Source organism: Phoenix dactylifera, chromosome 14 (genome assembly GCF_051530095.1).
Source record: "Phoenix dactylifera cultivar Ajwa chromosome 14, Ajwa_hap1_PhDact_Kaust_v1.1, whole genome shotgun sequence".
NCBI lineage: Eukaryota > Viridiplantae > Streptophyta > Magnoliopsida > Arecales > Arecaceae > Phoenix > Phoenix dactylifera.
Genome location: NC_143203.1, coordinates 12590155 through 12606183, shown reverse-complemented (window position 1 = coordinate 12606183; position 16029 = coordinate 12590155). Strand labels below are relative to the sequence as shown.

General features: G+C 58.1%; 1 protein-coding gene across 5 annotated transcripts in view; it reads left to right on the top strand.

Moving 5' to 3' along the window:
* Positions 1-1900: 1900 nt before the first annotated feature.
* LOC103719138 (BTB/POZ domain-containing protein) overlaps positions 1901-16029 on the top strand; it is a 43895-nt gene continuing 29766 nt past the window's right edge. For 4 of the 5 annotated variants that reach the window (XR_005507643.3, XM_088710856.2, XM_008808238.6 and 1 more), the window contains exon 1: positions 1901-2298. Coding sequence is in view for 3 of the 5 variants with exons in the window: in XM_088710856.2 (XP_088566982.2) it covers positions 2195-2298 (104 nt within the window). In the remaining 2 variants the exon portion in view is untranslated. The remainder of the gene's footprint in view (positions 2299-16029) is intronic. The other variant, XM_088710853.2, reaches the window with a different exon arrangement.

The window sequence follows — 16029 nt, the reverse complement described above, 5'->3', positions numbered from 1 at the left end:
GTAAAGAAGAAGACGGACGGGGGAGGGCCCCCGATTAAATAGGCGAAAGGGCAAGTGACACCTCGATGACGCCAGAAGACGCCTGGCCGCCGAAGGGTCGCTCGCACCCCAAAGGCGAATCGACACCATTAAGGAAGGATGTCCGCCGAAATCCTCAGGTTGCCAGGTCAGCAGCAACCGCCATACGCCATAAAGAAGGCGGGAAGCTTGAAGCGCGCGCGCCTCTCCGAAGGATGGCGGCAATCTCGAAACATCACTCCCTTCACCTGTTCCCCTTCTGGTTCCAGGCTCGGAAGCGGGGGGCTACTGTTATGGGGGAATTGAGCCGCCATGCCCCACGTGATCGGCACGCGTATCCAGGAAAGCTACAGCTGCCCTATGATCCAGCACTCCGACCCCGAGTCGGACCTCCTCGGCTCCGCAGCCCGACCCCGGGTCGGCTGCCCTATGATCCAGCACTCCGACCCCGAGTCGGACCTCCTCGGCTCCGCAGCCCGACCCCGGGTCGGCTGCCCTATGATCCAGCACTCCGACCCCGAGTCGGACCTCCTCGGCTCCGCAGCCCGACCCCGGGTCGGCTGCCCTATGATCCAGCACTCCGACCCCGAGTCGGACCTCCTCGGCTCCGCAGCCCGACCCCGGGTCGGCTGCCCTATGATCCAGCACTCCGACCCCGAGTCGGACCTCCTCGGCTTCGCAGCCCGACCCCGGGTCGGCTGCCCTATGATCCAGCATTCCGACCCCGAGTCGGAGATCTTTTGATAACGACAGGCTATTCTCCAGAGGCACGCCGCGGCCTCCTGCTCCACTACTCCCTGCAACGGCTGTACCCGATGCTGCCCACGATCTCCTGTATCAACCGTACAAAGCGGAGCTCCACTACGCCCTGCCATGACCGTACCCAGCGCTGCTCCACGACGCCCCGTAACGGCCATGTCGGTGGCCATTCTATCGTGCCCCACGACGACAAACCCCCCTGAGAGACCTCCCAGCCAGGTATATATGCGGCTGGGGGGAGAAGGGGGGGTAAGCAATACCTCCCAGAGCACTCTCTCCCACTTGTGATTATCATCTCTCCTCCTCCAATCTCCTCTGACTTGACCGTCGGAGGGCCATCACCACCCTGGTGGTGGTGCAAGGCTTGTTTGCAGGTTCCTTGGCGGAAGGTGGAGCGCAACCAGCACCAACCAAGACAACTCAGGCGGAACCCCGTTCACACCGTCGTGTCAATCGTTCTCGGTTTGGACCACCAGCAACAGAAGTATATCAAATTTAAATTAATTATAGATGCATAGATTAGTGAAATATTTTTTAGTGATTTATAAATATTGAGTTGTTGTTTGTTTTTGAGGTGAGAATTTTATAAAAGTAATATAATTCATTCTATAAGAGTTCATATTAACACAAGATCATGTGGTATAAGAATATTAATTTTTTTTCTCACCTTTTTTTTATTAAGAACAACCGAATTATCTTTACTAAATTTTTTTTTTTAATGAATTTTTTAAGTGTATACCCCCTAAAATATGCATAATTGCATGAATATTATTGTCAAGTTGTTATTTACATGTCTATCCTTATAAAATTTTCTTTTTGCGCATCTACCTGTAAGAATATTTCAGTCATTTCAAATTTAAATCATTTTTTTTAACAACGTTAGATGGTATGGATACATATATAAAAAAGAAAGAAAAAGAAAAGTATATATACAAAATAAGTTTTTTATGAAGATATAAATGTAAATAGTAAATTTATGAAAAAATCCATATAATTCTGTATATTTTGAAGTATTTACATAAAAAAAACTTAAAAAAAATGTACGCATGTGAGAGAATGAATAGGGATAGTAGAGAAAAGAGATTGGATTTCTTTAAAATATATGCAAAACGAGATCCAACGATTGGTACTGTAAAGGAAGATCAAAGAGCAAAAATTCTTTCGGGCGAAAGATACAAACCGAAGCCGAGAAAGAGAGGGGGTAGAGGAGACGGGATGGAGAGAGAAGGTTCGAGGCGGTGGGGTCGGCGTGCGCACGCGGTGAATAAAACAAAAAAAAAAAAAAATTGGAGCCGCCGCTTAGTTGGAAGGGGAGCGGCGCTGCCTCACCGGCGGACCCAATTAGGGGGCCGGGCTGTGACCGCCCTACAGGACGTCGTAATAATCCTCCCTTCTCTCTCTTCGCTTGTGGAGGCACATGGGTTCCTCTTCGAAGCCCGGGAAGGGAAAGAAACGCGAGCTCAGCGATCACATACTCACCCTCCAACGACGCCTTCACGAGGCTCTCTCCCTCGGAATCAAGTATGCGCTTGTCTCCTTTTCATGCACTTTCTTTGCTGAACTTCCCCTTTTCTTCCGAATTCCTCCATCTAAACCCTCATTTCAGACACACAATATATTCGTCTTGATCTTCTAAATCTGGATAATTTTGCGCTCGAGTGATTTCATCCTGTGGATACTGGGTTTTGAATAGCCCCTCATTATCATGGATTAAAATTATTGGTATTTTTGAGATTGTTAGATTGCTTAGCTTAGTAATGTCCTCATAAATCCGTTTTTGATATCTTGCTGTAAGAATTTAACGTGAAGAAAATAATCTTTTCTAAGGATAACCTGCTGATATGAAATTGGGGTAACTTATCATCTTGTAGGTTGATTGCATCTTGTGAGAGTCAGGTATTGAATGGGCTTTCTTGCATCTTAGAATATTTCTGTCACCATCCTTCTATAATATCGAAAAAAATCTAATAAGTATAATTGGTTTTGTTGCTGGTGGTCCAAACCGAGAACGATTGACACGACGGTGTGAACGGGGTTCCGCCTGAGTTGTCTTGGTTGGTGCTGGTTGCGCTCCACCTTCCGCCAAGGAACCTGCAAACAAGCCTTGCACCACCACCAGGGTGGTGATGGCCCTCCGACGGTCAAGTCAGAGGAGATTGGAGGAGGAGAGATGATAATCACAAGTGGGAGAGAGTGCTCTGGGAGGTATTGCTTACCCCCCCTTCTCCCCCCAGCCGCATATATACCTGGCTGGGAGGTCTCTCAGGGGGGTTTGTCGTCGTGGAGCACGATAGAATGGCCACTGACATGGCCGTTACGGGGCGTCGTGGAGCAGCGCTGGGTACGGTCATGGCAGGGCGTAGTGGAGCTCCGCTTTGTACGGTTGATACAGGAGATCGTGGGCAGCATCGGGTACAGCCGTTGCAGGGAGTAGTGGAGCAGGAGGCCGCGGCGTGCCTCTGGAGAATAGCCTGTCGTTATCAAAAGATCTCCGACTCGGGGTCGGAATGCTGGATCATAGGGCAGCCGACCCGGGGTCGGGCTGCGAAGCCGAGGAGGTCCGACTCGGGGTCGGAGTGCTGGATCATAGGGCAGCCGACCCGGGGTCGGGCTGCGGAGCCGAGGAGGTCCGACTCGGGGTCGGAGTGCTGGATCATAGGGCAGCTGTAGCTTTCCTGGATACGCGTGCCGATCACGTGGGGCATGGCGGCTCAATTCCCCCATAACAGTAGCCCCCCACTTCCGAGCCTGGAACCAGAAGGGGAACAGGTGAAGGGAGTGATGTTTCGAGATTGCCGCCATCCTTCGGAGAGGCGCGCGCGCTTCAAGCTTCCCGCCTTCTTTATGGCGTATGGCGGTTGCTGCTGACCTGGCAACCTGAGGATTTCGGCGGACATCCTTCCTTAATGGTGTCGATTCGCCTTTGGGGTGCGAGCGACCCTTCGGCGGCCAGGCGTCTTCTGGCGTCATCGAGGTGTCACTTGCCCTTTCGCCTATTTAATCGGGGGCCCTCCCCCGTCCGTCTTCTTCTTTACGGACATTTTCGAGTTTCTCCTTTGCGCTACCATTGTTGCCGCCGAAACGTTCGCTTGCTTTTCCTTTGACGCTCTCGGAGCCGTTCTTCCTCCTCTTCAAGTGAGTTTCCCACTCTTCTACTTTGAGCTCTTCATACTTTTTCTTTTTGTACTAGTGCACCCCAGTCGTTCCGGCCTTTCCCTCCTTCTTGACCCCGTCCTGACCGTAGATTGGCCATTAGGGATGGGCGAAGTGGGAGCAGATAGCATCAAGTCAAAACTGGTCGCCGAGGACTTAGACGGATTTGTGGCTTGGTACCACCTTCCCGAGGCCTGCAATGTCACGCTCCCAGGGCCTGAGGAGAGGATGTCTCATCCTCCTCGAGGGAAGATCGCCATCAATGAGGGCATCCTCCAGGCCGGGTTCCGCTTTCCCCCTTCAGACCTAGTCTTACAGGTGCTCCGGGGTTTAGGAATGGCACCGACGCAACTGGTGCCGAACTCGTGGCGTGCTCTGACGGTCTTCCAGGTTCTCTGTCGCTTGCATGCGATTCCCGCCACCTTGAACGTTTTCTGGGAGCTCTACGGCCTGAGCGGCCACCCCCAGGACAAAGGGTGGTGGTGCTTCGCAGCGCGGCGAGGGTGCGGCCTTGTCAAGGAGGGTCCTACCTCCATTCACCACTGGAAGGAGCGCTTCTTTTTCGTTGATGCAGACCCCTCCTGGGAAATCAGGGCAATCTGGGGGACGCCGGTGAAGTCCCCAATTGGCCTGTCGAAGTTGTCGAGGGAGGAATCCGAGGGCGTCGCCGCCTTGAAGGGGTTGGTCGCCGAGGGCCAGCTTCCCCCGGTGGGCCGCCTTATTTCTGAGGATACCTTGGTGAACGTCGGTTTGAGCTCGGTCCCCACCGACCGTGAGTCCGCCATCGTTTCTTTAGCTCTTTTCTTCTCTTTCGTTCCTTCTTCCTTTCGGTTTCTCAGTCCCTGACCATCCCGTCCTTCTTGCAGAGGTCGACGACGTCATGCGGTCGGTGAAGTCGAAGGCTGTTGGTAGGGCGTCCCTGCTGGAAGCAGTCCGGAGGAGGAAACGAGCTCTTCCGAGCGGGGCCCCACCGGCGAAGAAGTCCCGTAAGGAGATACCTCCGATGCCGACCGACGAGTCCGGGCCCACCGGTCAGGGAGATGTCGTGGGCACCAACCGGCAGCTGACGCTGTATCAGCCCTCCGGTGGTAAGGTTGCCGCTACTCCGGAGGTGCCACCTGAGCCTGCTCAAGACGGACGGGTCGGACGTGATCGGTCCCCGACCCGGCCTTCGACTCGGTCGGCTCCTGATGACTCGAGGAGGGACGCGCCGAGGCCCCGGCCGAGCGGGACCCTATCAATTCCTGGGGCGACCCCCGCCCCGAGCGCGATCAGCCGGACTCTTCCCCAGGCGATGGATAAGGGTAAGGCTGCAGAACCACCATCCGGCTCCGGGGAGAAATCGGGGTCTGCCTTCACTACCGATGGCGCCCGAAATCTCATCGAAACAGTGTTGCTGGAGAAGGACCGTCGGCGGGTCCGGGAGTTGGATGTCTCTGACGTTGGGGCCGCCAGCTGCGTCTGTCTCATGTCGGTGAGTGTTCTTCTGGCCGTCTTTCACCATTTATTGGCTCTGTTGTTCTCCGCCTGACTCCCTTATTTTTCCTATTTCTTAGCTCGCCCAGTACATGATCCGTCTGGAGGAGTGCTACAAGGAACAGGCGGGGCTTTTGGCGAAGGCCGAGGACCGGCTGAAAGCAATGGAAGAGGGAGGCCGGGCTGCGGCAGGCAGGACGACCGGGGACCTCGAGGCGAGGCTCCGGGAGGCCGAAGAGCGGGCACTCGGCTTCGCCGCCCTGGAGGAGCAACTGTCAGAGGCTCGGGAGCAACTCAAAGCCGCCTCGGGCCTCGAAAGCAGGGTCAAGAAGGCGGAGGAACGGGCTGAAAAGCAGTCCCGGAAGATCGCGGACTATCGAGAGCGGTGGGAGAAGGCCCAGCGGTCTGCCGACAACGCCTGCGACCGAATCCGCTCTTTTGAAGCCAAACTAGGCGAACTGGAGTCGGCCCTGGAGAAGTCATGCACGGACGTCCAAGAGCTCCGTTCGCGCCTGAAGGAAGCCGAGGCCGCTCGGGTTGCTACCGAGGCGAAGCATAAAGAGGCTCAGGCTGATCTGCTGAGGGTCTCCTCTGAGGCCGAAGGCCGGATTGTGGCGAAGGTCTTGGAGGCCAAGGCTCAGATTATGGAGCGAGCTGAGGCGGAGCTGGCCGAGAAGAGGGCGGAAATCGGGCGTCAGGCGGTAGAGGCTTATCGCCAGTCCGCCGAGTTCGCCCATGATATGTCGGAGGCAGTGCGGACCTATCGCCAGTCTGACGAGTTTGTCCATGACGCGTCGGACGCGGGGGCCGAAGCCTTCACCTTGGGCTTCGAGGAGGGCCTGGCAAGGGTGTCGGCTAAGTATCCCGAAGTTGACCTGAGCGAGATCTCCCTCCTGGACTCCTCTCCGGCGCCATCGCCTGCTGGTTCTCCTGCTGCTTCCCTACCTCCCGCGGACGAGCCCGGCGTTCCCGACCCGGGAGTTCCTCCAAGCTGACCTCTTGTACCTTTCATTGTCTTTTTTATTTTTGTATGTCGGCGTTTTGCCCAATTGTATGGGCCTCGGCCCTGAAAATTAATGCACGTTGAATATTTCTTCATCTCGCCCTCGTCCTCTTTTTTTTTTTTTTTTTTTTTTTTTTTTTTTAGCTCTTGGTTGCTTCTTGCTGACTTTTGATTCCCGAAGTTCTTCCGGCGCTAGGCCAGGCATCCGAGGGTTAAACCTCAGGAAACTCTTCCGGCGCTAAGCCAGGCATCCGAGGGTTAGGCCTCAGGAAATTCTTCCGGCGCTAAGCCAGGCATCCGAGGGTTAGGCCTCAGGAAATTCTTCCGGCTAAGCCAGGCATCCGAGGGTTAGGCCTCAGGAAACTCTTCCGGCGCTGAGCCAGGCATCCGAGGGTTAGGCCTCAGGAAACTCTTCCGGCGCTAGGCCAGGCATCCGAGGGTTAGGCCTCAGGAAACTCTTCCGGCGCTAAGCCAGGCATCCGAGGGTTAGGCCTCAGGAAATTCTTCCGGCGCTAAGCCAGGCATCCGAGGGTTAGGCCTCAGGAAACTCTTCCGGCGCTGAGCCAGGCATCCGAGGGTTAGGCCTCAGGAAACTCTTCCGGCGCTAGGCCAGGCATCCGAGGGTTAGTCCTCAGGAAATTCTTCCGGCGCTAAGCCAGGCATCCGAGGGTTAGGCCTCAGGAAATTCTTCCGGCGCTAGGCCAGGCATCCGAGGGTTAGGCCTCAGGAAACTCTTCCGGCGCTAGGCCAGGCATCCGAGGGTTAGGCCTCAGGAAATTCTTCCGGCGCTAAGCCAGGCATCCGAGGGTTAGGCCTCAGGAAACTCTTCCGGCGCTGAGCCAGGCATCCGAGGGTTAGGCCTCAGGAAACTCTTCCGGCGCTAGGCCAGGCATCCGAGGGTTAGTCCTCAGGAAATTCTTCCGCTCGCTGGTCGGCCAAGGCTGGCGCAAGCCGAAGCGACCGGTCGGGGCTTCCGGCTAGTCTGCTCCCGGGATGATCATCGGGTTAGCCAGGCATCTGAGGGTTGTCAAGCCTCAGGGAAATTCCGCTCGTTGGTCGGCCAAGGCTGGCGCAAGCCGAGGCGACCGGTCGGGGCTTCCGGCTAGTCTGCTCCCGGGATGATCATCGGGTTAGCCAGGCATCCGAGGGCCGAGCCTCGGGAGATTCCACTCGTTGGTCGGCCTAGGCTGGCGCAAGCCGAGGCGACCGGTCGGGGCTTCCGGCTAGTCTGCTCCCGGGATGATCATCGGGTTAGCCAGGCATCTGAGGGTTGTCAAGCCTCAGGAAAATTCCGCTCGTTGGTCGGCCAAGGCTGGCGCAAGCCGAGGCGACCGGTCGGGGCTTCCGGCTAGTCTGCTCCCGGGATGATCATCGGGTTAGCCAGGCATCTGAGGGTTGTCAAGCCTCAGGGAAATTCCGCTCGTTGGTCGGCCAAGGCTGGCGCAAGCCGAGGCGACCGGTCGGGGCTTCCGGCTAGTCTGCTCCCGGGATGATCATCGGGTTAGCCAGGCATCCGAGGGCCGAGCCTCGGGAGATTCCACTCGTTGGTCGGCCTAGGCTGGCGCAAGCCGAGGCGACCGGTCGGGGCTTCCGGCTAGTCTGCTTCCGGGATGATCATCGGGTTAGCCAGGCATCTGAGGGTTGTCAAGCCTCAGGGAAATTCCGCTCGTTGGTCGGCCAAGGCTGGCGCAAGCCGAGGCGACCGGTCGGGGCTTCCGGCTAGTCTGCTCCCGGGATGATCATCGGGTTAGCCAGGCATCTGAGGGTTGTCAAGCCTCAGGGAAATTCCGCTCGTTGGTCGGCCAAGGCTGGCGCAAGCCGAGGCGGCCGGTCGGGGCTTCCGGCTAGTCTGCTCCCGGGATGATCATCGGGTTAGCCAGGCATCTGAGGGTTGTCAAGCCTCAGGAAAATTCCGCTCGTTGGTCGGCCAAGGCTGGCGCAAGCCGAGGCGACCGGTCGGGGCTTCCGGCTAGTCTGCTCCCGGGATGATCATCGGGTTAGCCAGGCATCCGAGGGCCGAGCCTCGGGAGATTCCACTCGTTGGTCGGCCTAGGCTGGCGCAAGCCGAGGAGACCGGTCGGGGCTTCCGGCTAGTCTGCTCCCGGAATGATCATCGGGTTAGCCAGGCATCTGAGGGTTGTCAAGCCTCAGGGAAATTCCGCTCGTTGGTCGGCCAAGGCTGGCGCAAGCCGAGGCGACCGGTCGGGGCTTCCGGCTAGTCTGCTCCCGGGATGATCATCGGGTTAGCCAGGCATCTGAGGGTTGTCAAGCCTCAGGGAAATTCCGCTCGTTGGTCGGCCAAGGCTGGCGCAAGCCGAGGCGACCGGTCGGGGCTTCCGGCTAGTCTGCTCCCGGGATGATCATCGGGTTAGCCAGGCATCTGAGGGTTGTCAAGCCTCAGGGAAATTCCGCTCGTTGGTCGGCCAAGGCTGGCGCAAGCCGAGGCGACCGGTCGGGGCTTCCGGCTAGTCTGCTCCCGGGATGATCATCGGGTTAGCCAGGCATCCGAGGGCCGAGCCTCGGGACATTCCACTCGTTGGTCGGCCACTTGTCGCTCGCCGCCCATCGGGGTTTCTCTGTGCCCAGCCGCGACCGTGTTTCTCCTCTCCTCCAAGCGTTGCCTGGGGGGAACACGAGAAGGGTATTAAACGCTAATTAATGCGTTACCTGGGAAATCGGATCGCCAGTTGCTGCTGGTGAGGAGTGTTAGTTGAGCGGCCGCGATACGCGGGTTCTTCGAGGAGGATGCGGCCTGGGCGCGAGCGGAGACACGTGGACCTAGGGGTATACGTCACCCGGATCGTCCTGCACAAAGAATGCGATTTAAGGAGAATGACGCTTAGGAAATCGCGGGGAGATACGCCTCGGGAGCCGGAACGGCTCCGGATTCAGTGCGCCTGCATTTATTGGAGCCACCCGTATCGGAACTACCAGGGGGCCGCAGCTTGGCTATAAATACAGGTGCAGGTACGATGGAATTTGCCAAGCCGGAGCTGCAGGTTGCCATGGATCGCGGACCTCCTCCTTGGCATATGACTGAGAGACTCCTGTCGAAGGAAAGGGGAGGCGCTCCCCTTACAACTTCAGCCAACTAGCCGTTTCATCTGGGATCAACAAGGAGGGTCTCCCCGGCGGAACTCCGCTCTAGGCGTTTCATCCGGGATCACATCTCCCCTCCTTGAAGTTCAGCCTCCCGGTTGAGCTCTGCGCCGGACGCTCAATCCGGGACCGCGCCTCCATATACTCTTCCCCCTTGAATCCCTTCTCTTCCCTACCACTGGGGAAGATGGGAATATCCTTTGGAGGCGGCGTTCCCCTGGGGGCAGCGGGAGCTTCTTCTGCGGCGGCTCCTCCTCTTTTTGGTGAGGTGCTGGATGGCGCCTCCGGTTAGAAGCACCCACTTCTGGTGGGACTGCAGCCGCCCTGGGTTGAGGGTTTGGGTCCCCACCTCTTCTTTACTTTCTTTACTCCCTAATTCCCCTCTGGGAATTCCTTGTAATCACACGAGCACGCCACTGTAACCAGAAATTATTGAAATGAAAAGTATTGCACCTTTTTAAATTGTCTTTCTGGCCTTGTTGTTCTACTGGTAATACATCCGCAGGTTAGCGGAATTCCAGCCCCTTGGAATTTCTCGGCCATCTAGGGCTTCCAACTGGTAGGAGCCAGGTCGGTTTACCCAACGAACTTTATACGGGCCTTCCCAATTTGGCGCTAGCTTCCCACCTTCCGTAGGTTGAGATGCCTTAGCTCGCCTCAGCACCAGATCTCCAATTCTGAAAAGCTTCGGTCGGACTTTGGAGTTGTAATATCGGGCCACCCTCTGCTGATACATTGCCATCCGTACCTGAGCCATTTCCCTTGCCTCTTCCAAGAGATCCAAGTTCCCTCGGAGTTGCTCTGAATTGGCCTCGGGTCGGTGCGCGGCCACCCGAGGCGAGGGGAGTCCGAGCTCCACGGGGGCAACGGCTTCCGTGCCATAGGTTAGGCTGAAAGGCGTCTCTCCAGTAGGAGTCCGTTGTGTGGTCCGATACGCCCAAAGGACATTCTCGAGTTCCTCGACCCAAGCTTGCCCCGTCCGGCCGATCCGCGCTTTGATACCTTGGAGGATTGTCCGATTTGTGACCTCGGCCTCGCCGTTGGTTTGGGGATGCGACACGGATGTGAACCGATGCTCGATCCCGAATTCCTCGCAGAAGTCCCGGAAGTGCTTGTTATCAAACTGTCGACCGTTATCCGAGATGAGGACCCGAGGTACTCCAAATCGGACAATGATGTTCTTCTTCACGAACTTCCGGACTTGTGCCTCCGTGATGGTGGCCAGTGGCTCTGCCTCCACCCACTTGGTGAAGTAGTCGATGGCGACAATCAAAAATTTCCGCTGGGCCGAAGCGACGGGGAATGGTCCGAGGATATCCATTCCCCACTGTGCGAAGGGCCAGGGCGCGGTGATTGGCGCCAAGGGGACAGAGGGGACTCTCTGGACGTTGGCGTGGCGCTGGCAGGCGTCGCATTTCCGCACGTGGTCCTTCGAGTCCTCCAACAAGGTCGGCCAATAGTAGCCTTGCCTCATGATCTTATGCGCCAAGGACCTAGCCCCCAAGTGCGATCCGCAGATGCCTTCGTGGACTTCGCCGAGGGCGTAGGCCGCTTCCGCGGGGCGGAGGCACCTTAAGAGGGGGGCGGTAAACGAGGTCCGATACAGCCTCCCTTCATAAAGTACGTAGTGGGCGGACTTCTTTACAAGCCGCCGGGCCTGATCTTCGTCTTCAGGGAAGATTCCTTCGGCGAGGTAGGCGACGAGCGGGTCCATCCAAGACGGCTCCGGATCAATTGCCATCACCGCTCCAGCCCCGTCAATGCTCGGGGCATCCAGGGTCTCCAGGTAGATTGCCCTCGACAAGTTGTGCGCGTCTGCGTCCACTAGGCGGGACAACCTGTCGGCCCTGGCATTTTCGCTCCTCGGGACCTGCTGAATGTCAACACTGCCGAGGTCGGGAATGAGTGTTTGCACCTTCCGGACGTAGCTCTGCATGGTCGGGCTCCGCGCCTCGAACTCCCCTCGAACCTGCCCGACCACCAGCTGGGAGTCGGTGAAGACTTTCAGACGCCGGATGCCGAGCTCCTTGGCGAGTTTGAGTCCCGCGACTAGGGCCTCGTACTCCGCCTCATTGTTGGTCACTGGAAATCCGAACCTCAAGGCATACTCGGCTATCACTCCATCGGGATTGGTGAGGACCAGCCCAGCCCCTCCACCTTCAGGGTTCGACGACCCGTCAATGTGGAGCGTCCAGATCGGGAGATCGAGGCTGGGTGTCTCCGGCGGCTTAGGTTCCGCCTCCTGCACAGTGCACTCAGCGAGAAAGTCCGCGAGCACCTGGGCCTTGATGGCTGGTCGGGGCTGGTAGCGGATGTCGAACTCACCAAGTTCTACTGCCCACTTCACCAGCCGTCCCGCATTCTCTGGATTGCTGAGAATCTGCCGCAGTGGTTGATCGGTCAAAAGGGTGACAGAATGAGCCTGGAAATAGGGGCGAAGCCTCCTGGTCGCAGTCAGCAGCGCGAAGGCGATCTTCTCAGCCTTCGTGTACCGCGTCTCGGCATCCCGGAGGACTCGGCTGATGTAGTATACAGGCTTCTGAAGTCTTGCCTCTTCCCGAACCAGTACTGCGCTGACTGCGGTTGGGGAGACCGCCAGGTAAAGGTAGAGCATCTCCCCCTCTTGCGGCTTGGACAGCAGGGGAGGAGACGCCATGTACTCCTTGAGCTGGTCGAACGCCGCATGACATTCGGCCGTCCAGAGGAAGTCTTTTGGGCGCTTCAACACCTTGAAGAATGGTTGGCAGCGTTCGGCCGACTTTGCCACAAATCGTCCGAGCGCGGCGACCCTTCCAGCGAGCTCCTGAACCTCCTTCACTTTGGTCGGAGGGGACATATCTTGGATGGCTTTGATCTTGTCCGGGTTGGCCTCGATCCCGCGCTGGTTGACAATGAAACCGAGGAACCTCCCGGCCGAAGCACCAAAAGCGCACTTCGCTGGGTTTAGCTTCATGCGAAACTTTCGCAAGGTGGTGAAAGTCTCCTCCAGATCTGCAATGTGCTGGTCTGCATGGCGGCTTTTTACCAGCATATCGTCCACGTACACCTCCATATTCCGGCCGATCTGCTCCTTGAAGATTTTATTGACGAGGCGCTGGTAAGTGGCGCCAGCGTTCTTCAGACCGAAGGGCATTACCTTGTAACAGTACAGCCCCCGGTCTGTTATGAAGGCAGTTTTCTCCTCGTCCTGTGGAGCCATCATTATTTGGTTGTAGCCGGAGAAGGCGTCCATAAAAGACAGTAGCTGATATCCGGAAGTCGCGTCGACCAGTTGGTCTATCCGTGGAAGCGGAAAGCTATCCTTGGGGCACGCCTTGTTCAGGTCGGTGTAGTCGACGCACATCCTCCACTTCCCGCTCGCCTTCCGGACAAGTACGACGTTTGCCAGCCACTCGGGGTAGCTCACCTCTCTTATGAAACCTGCCTCCAAGAGTTTGTCTACCTCCTGGTCGACCACCCGGATCCGATCCGGGGCACAGTGTCTCTTCTTTTGCTTTACTGGTCGGTGGGTCGGGTCGACGTTGAGGGCGTGAGAAACGACCTCCGGGTCGATCCCAGGTACATCGGCCGCCGACCAGGCAAACACATCTGCATTGGCTCGGAGGAATTCCACTAACCGGAGCCGAGCTTCCAAGTCGAGGTTGGCACCGACCCGGACCGTGCGGTCCGGGCGGCCTTCTTCGAGGGGAACTTCGATTACGCCCTCGGCCGGCTCCCCGTGCCGCAAGGCCACTTCGTCTCTGGCGTCAAGTGACTCGACGCTTAGGGCCTCCATGGGCTTCTTCCCTTTGAGAGTTGCTAGGAAACACTGCCGTGCGGTCGGCTGGTCACCTCGGACCTCTCCAATCCCGGCCGCTGTGGGGAACCGCATGAGCAAATGGTAGGTAGAAACCACCGCGCGAAGGGCGTTCAGTCCGGGTCGTCCGAGGATAGCGTTGTAGGCCGAGGGGACACGGACGACCAAGAACCCGAGCCGCACCGTGGCTTCTGCGGGTGCAATGCCCGCAGTCACAGGCAGCTCGATGACACCTTCGGCCGAGATAGCGTCTCCAGTGAATCCTATGAGGGGGGTGGATGTTTTGTGCAACAATTGTCGGGAAAAGCCCATCTTTTGGAAGGCCTCGTAATACAAAATATCAGCTGAGCTTCCACTATCCACAAGAACACGCCTTACATCATAGTCCGCCATAGTGAGAGAGATCACCATGGCGTCATCGTGGGGAGTCTGAACCCCCTTTACATCTTCATCACAAAAAGTGATTACATTTCCGACCCGCTGCCTCTTCGCGACGGCCACTCCTGATACTTCCGCCGAGCCCCCTGCGTTCCTCACGGGCCGAGAGCAGCCCCCAGTGATGGTGTGGATCACTCCCGCAACGGGTCGATTCTGCTCCCGAGGCTCCTGAGGGGCCGGGTCGGCTGGACGCGGGTCTGCGGGGGGACGTCGGTCGTTTACATATCGACCGAGACGCCCTCGGCGAATGAGAGCCTCGATCTCGTCCCGAAGCTGGAAGCAGTCTTCGGTATCGTGGCCGTGGTCTCGGTGGTACTCACAGTACGCCCGAGAAGGCTTCCTCCCAGGGATCTTCTTCATCTGCCTCGGGACCGGGAGGTCCTCCCGCCCCTTGACCTCCATGAGGATCTGGGCCCGGGGGGCCAGGAGTGGGGTGTACCGGTTGAAGCGTCGGTGCGGAGAACGAGGGCGTGTGGCGCCGTGGTTCCTTGCTGGTGACGGGCTTCTGCGCCGGCGTTGAGGCATCGGGCTCCTCCTCTGGGGTGCCTCTTTTCGCCTTTTCTTCCCGGGCTTTAGAGGGGCCTCGGCGGCCTCCTTGTTCCGGTGGGAGGCTGCCTCCTCGGCGTCTGCATACTGGTTTGCCCGAGACAACAGCTCCGGGAAGCTCCGCGGCAGGCGTTTGTCCAGGGAGAAGGTGAGTCTGCCCTTCCGGAAGCCTCGCTTCAGGGCTGAGAGAGCCACCTCCTGGCTCAAATTCCGGACCTCCAGTGTTGCCTTGTTGAAGCGGGTGAGATAATCCCGCAGGCTCTCTCCCTCGTTCTGCCGGACATCGAAGAGGGAGTCGGAGACCAGTCTTCGCCGGCTACTGACGGCGAAATGGCTGATGAAGAGACGGGTGAACTGGTGGAAGGACTGGATGGAATTAGCCTCCAGGCCGGCGAACCACGCCCTTGCCGGGCCGCGGAGGGTCGCCGGGAAGGCCTTGCAGAGGAGAGGATCCGATGCTCCATGGAGGAGCATAAGAGTCCTGAAACTCTCCACGTGGTCCCGTGGGTCCGCCGCCCCGTCGTAGGGTTCGATCGCCGGCATTTTGAACCCCGGCGGGTTTAGGGTTCGCAGGATCCTTGAGGCAAGCGCCGGCTGGGAGGAGATTTCCAAGTCGGCGAAGGGATCTTTGGAGTGGCCCTTCAGGACCTGGAGCTGTCTGTGGAGATCGTCCACCCGCCGGTCCAGGGAGCGCGACCGGTGGGTGGGAGACAAGGAGCGGCGCGAGGGGGACCGACTGGAGTGCGGGCCCCTCGAGGACTGGGGTGTCTGAGAACGCGCCCGGGTCCGCCTCTCGTACCCCGCGCAGCTCCGATGAGAAGGTCCTGGCAGAATGGACCGCACTCGAGAATCCTCCCCGCGCCGGCGCTCCTCTCCATGGGAGAGGAAGGAGCGCGGGTTGTGAGGAAGAGGCGAGTGCTCGGGGAGCAGCGGCTCCTGAGCCCGCTGCGGCACCCGAGAGATCACACCCTGCAGATTCTGCACTGCCTCCGCGAGGGTGCGAACCTGCTGGGCTAGCTGGTCGAACTGAGCAGGTTCGACCGTCTGAATGGGAGGAGAAGCGGTGGAATGCTGCTGAGAGTGTGTTGGGGACGCAGCAGCCTCCCGGCCAGAGGCGCGAGAGGCTCCGCGACCGGAAGCATTGGAAGCTCCGCGACCACCTCGCCGTGCCATTACGATCGTTCTGAGATTCGGCCCTTCCTCTAGCGCCAACTGTTGCTGGTGGTCCAAACCGAGAACGATTGACACGACGGTGTGAACGGGGTTCCGCCTGAGTTGTCTTGGTTGGTGCTGGTTGCGCTCCACCTTCCGCCAAGGAACCTGCAAACAAGCCTTGCACCACCACCAGGGTGGTGATGGCCCTCCGACGGTCAAGTCAGAGGAGATTGGAGGAGGAGAGATGATAATCACAAGTGGGAGAGAGTGCTCTGGGAGGTATTGCTTACCCCCCCTTCTCCCCCCAGCCGCATATATACCTGGCTGGGAGGTCTCTCAGGGGGGTTTGTCGTCGTGGAGCACGATAGAATGGCCACTGACATGGCCGTTACGGGGCGTCGTGGAGCAGCGCTGGGTACGGTCATGGCAGGGCGTAGTGGAGCTCCGCTTTGTACGGTTGATACAGGAGATCGTGGGCAGCATCGGGTACAGCCGTTGCAGGGAGTAGTGGAGCAGGAGGCCGCGGCGTGCCTCTGGAGAATAGCCTGTCGTTATCAAAAGATCTCCGACTCGGGGTCGGAATGCT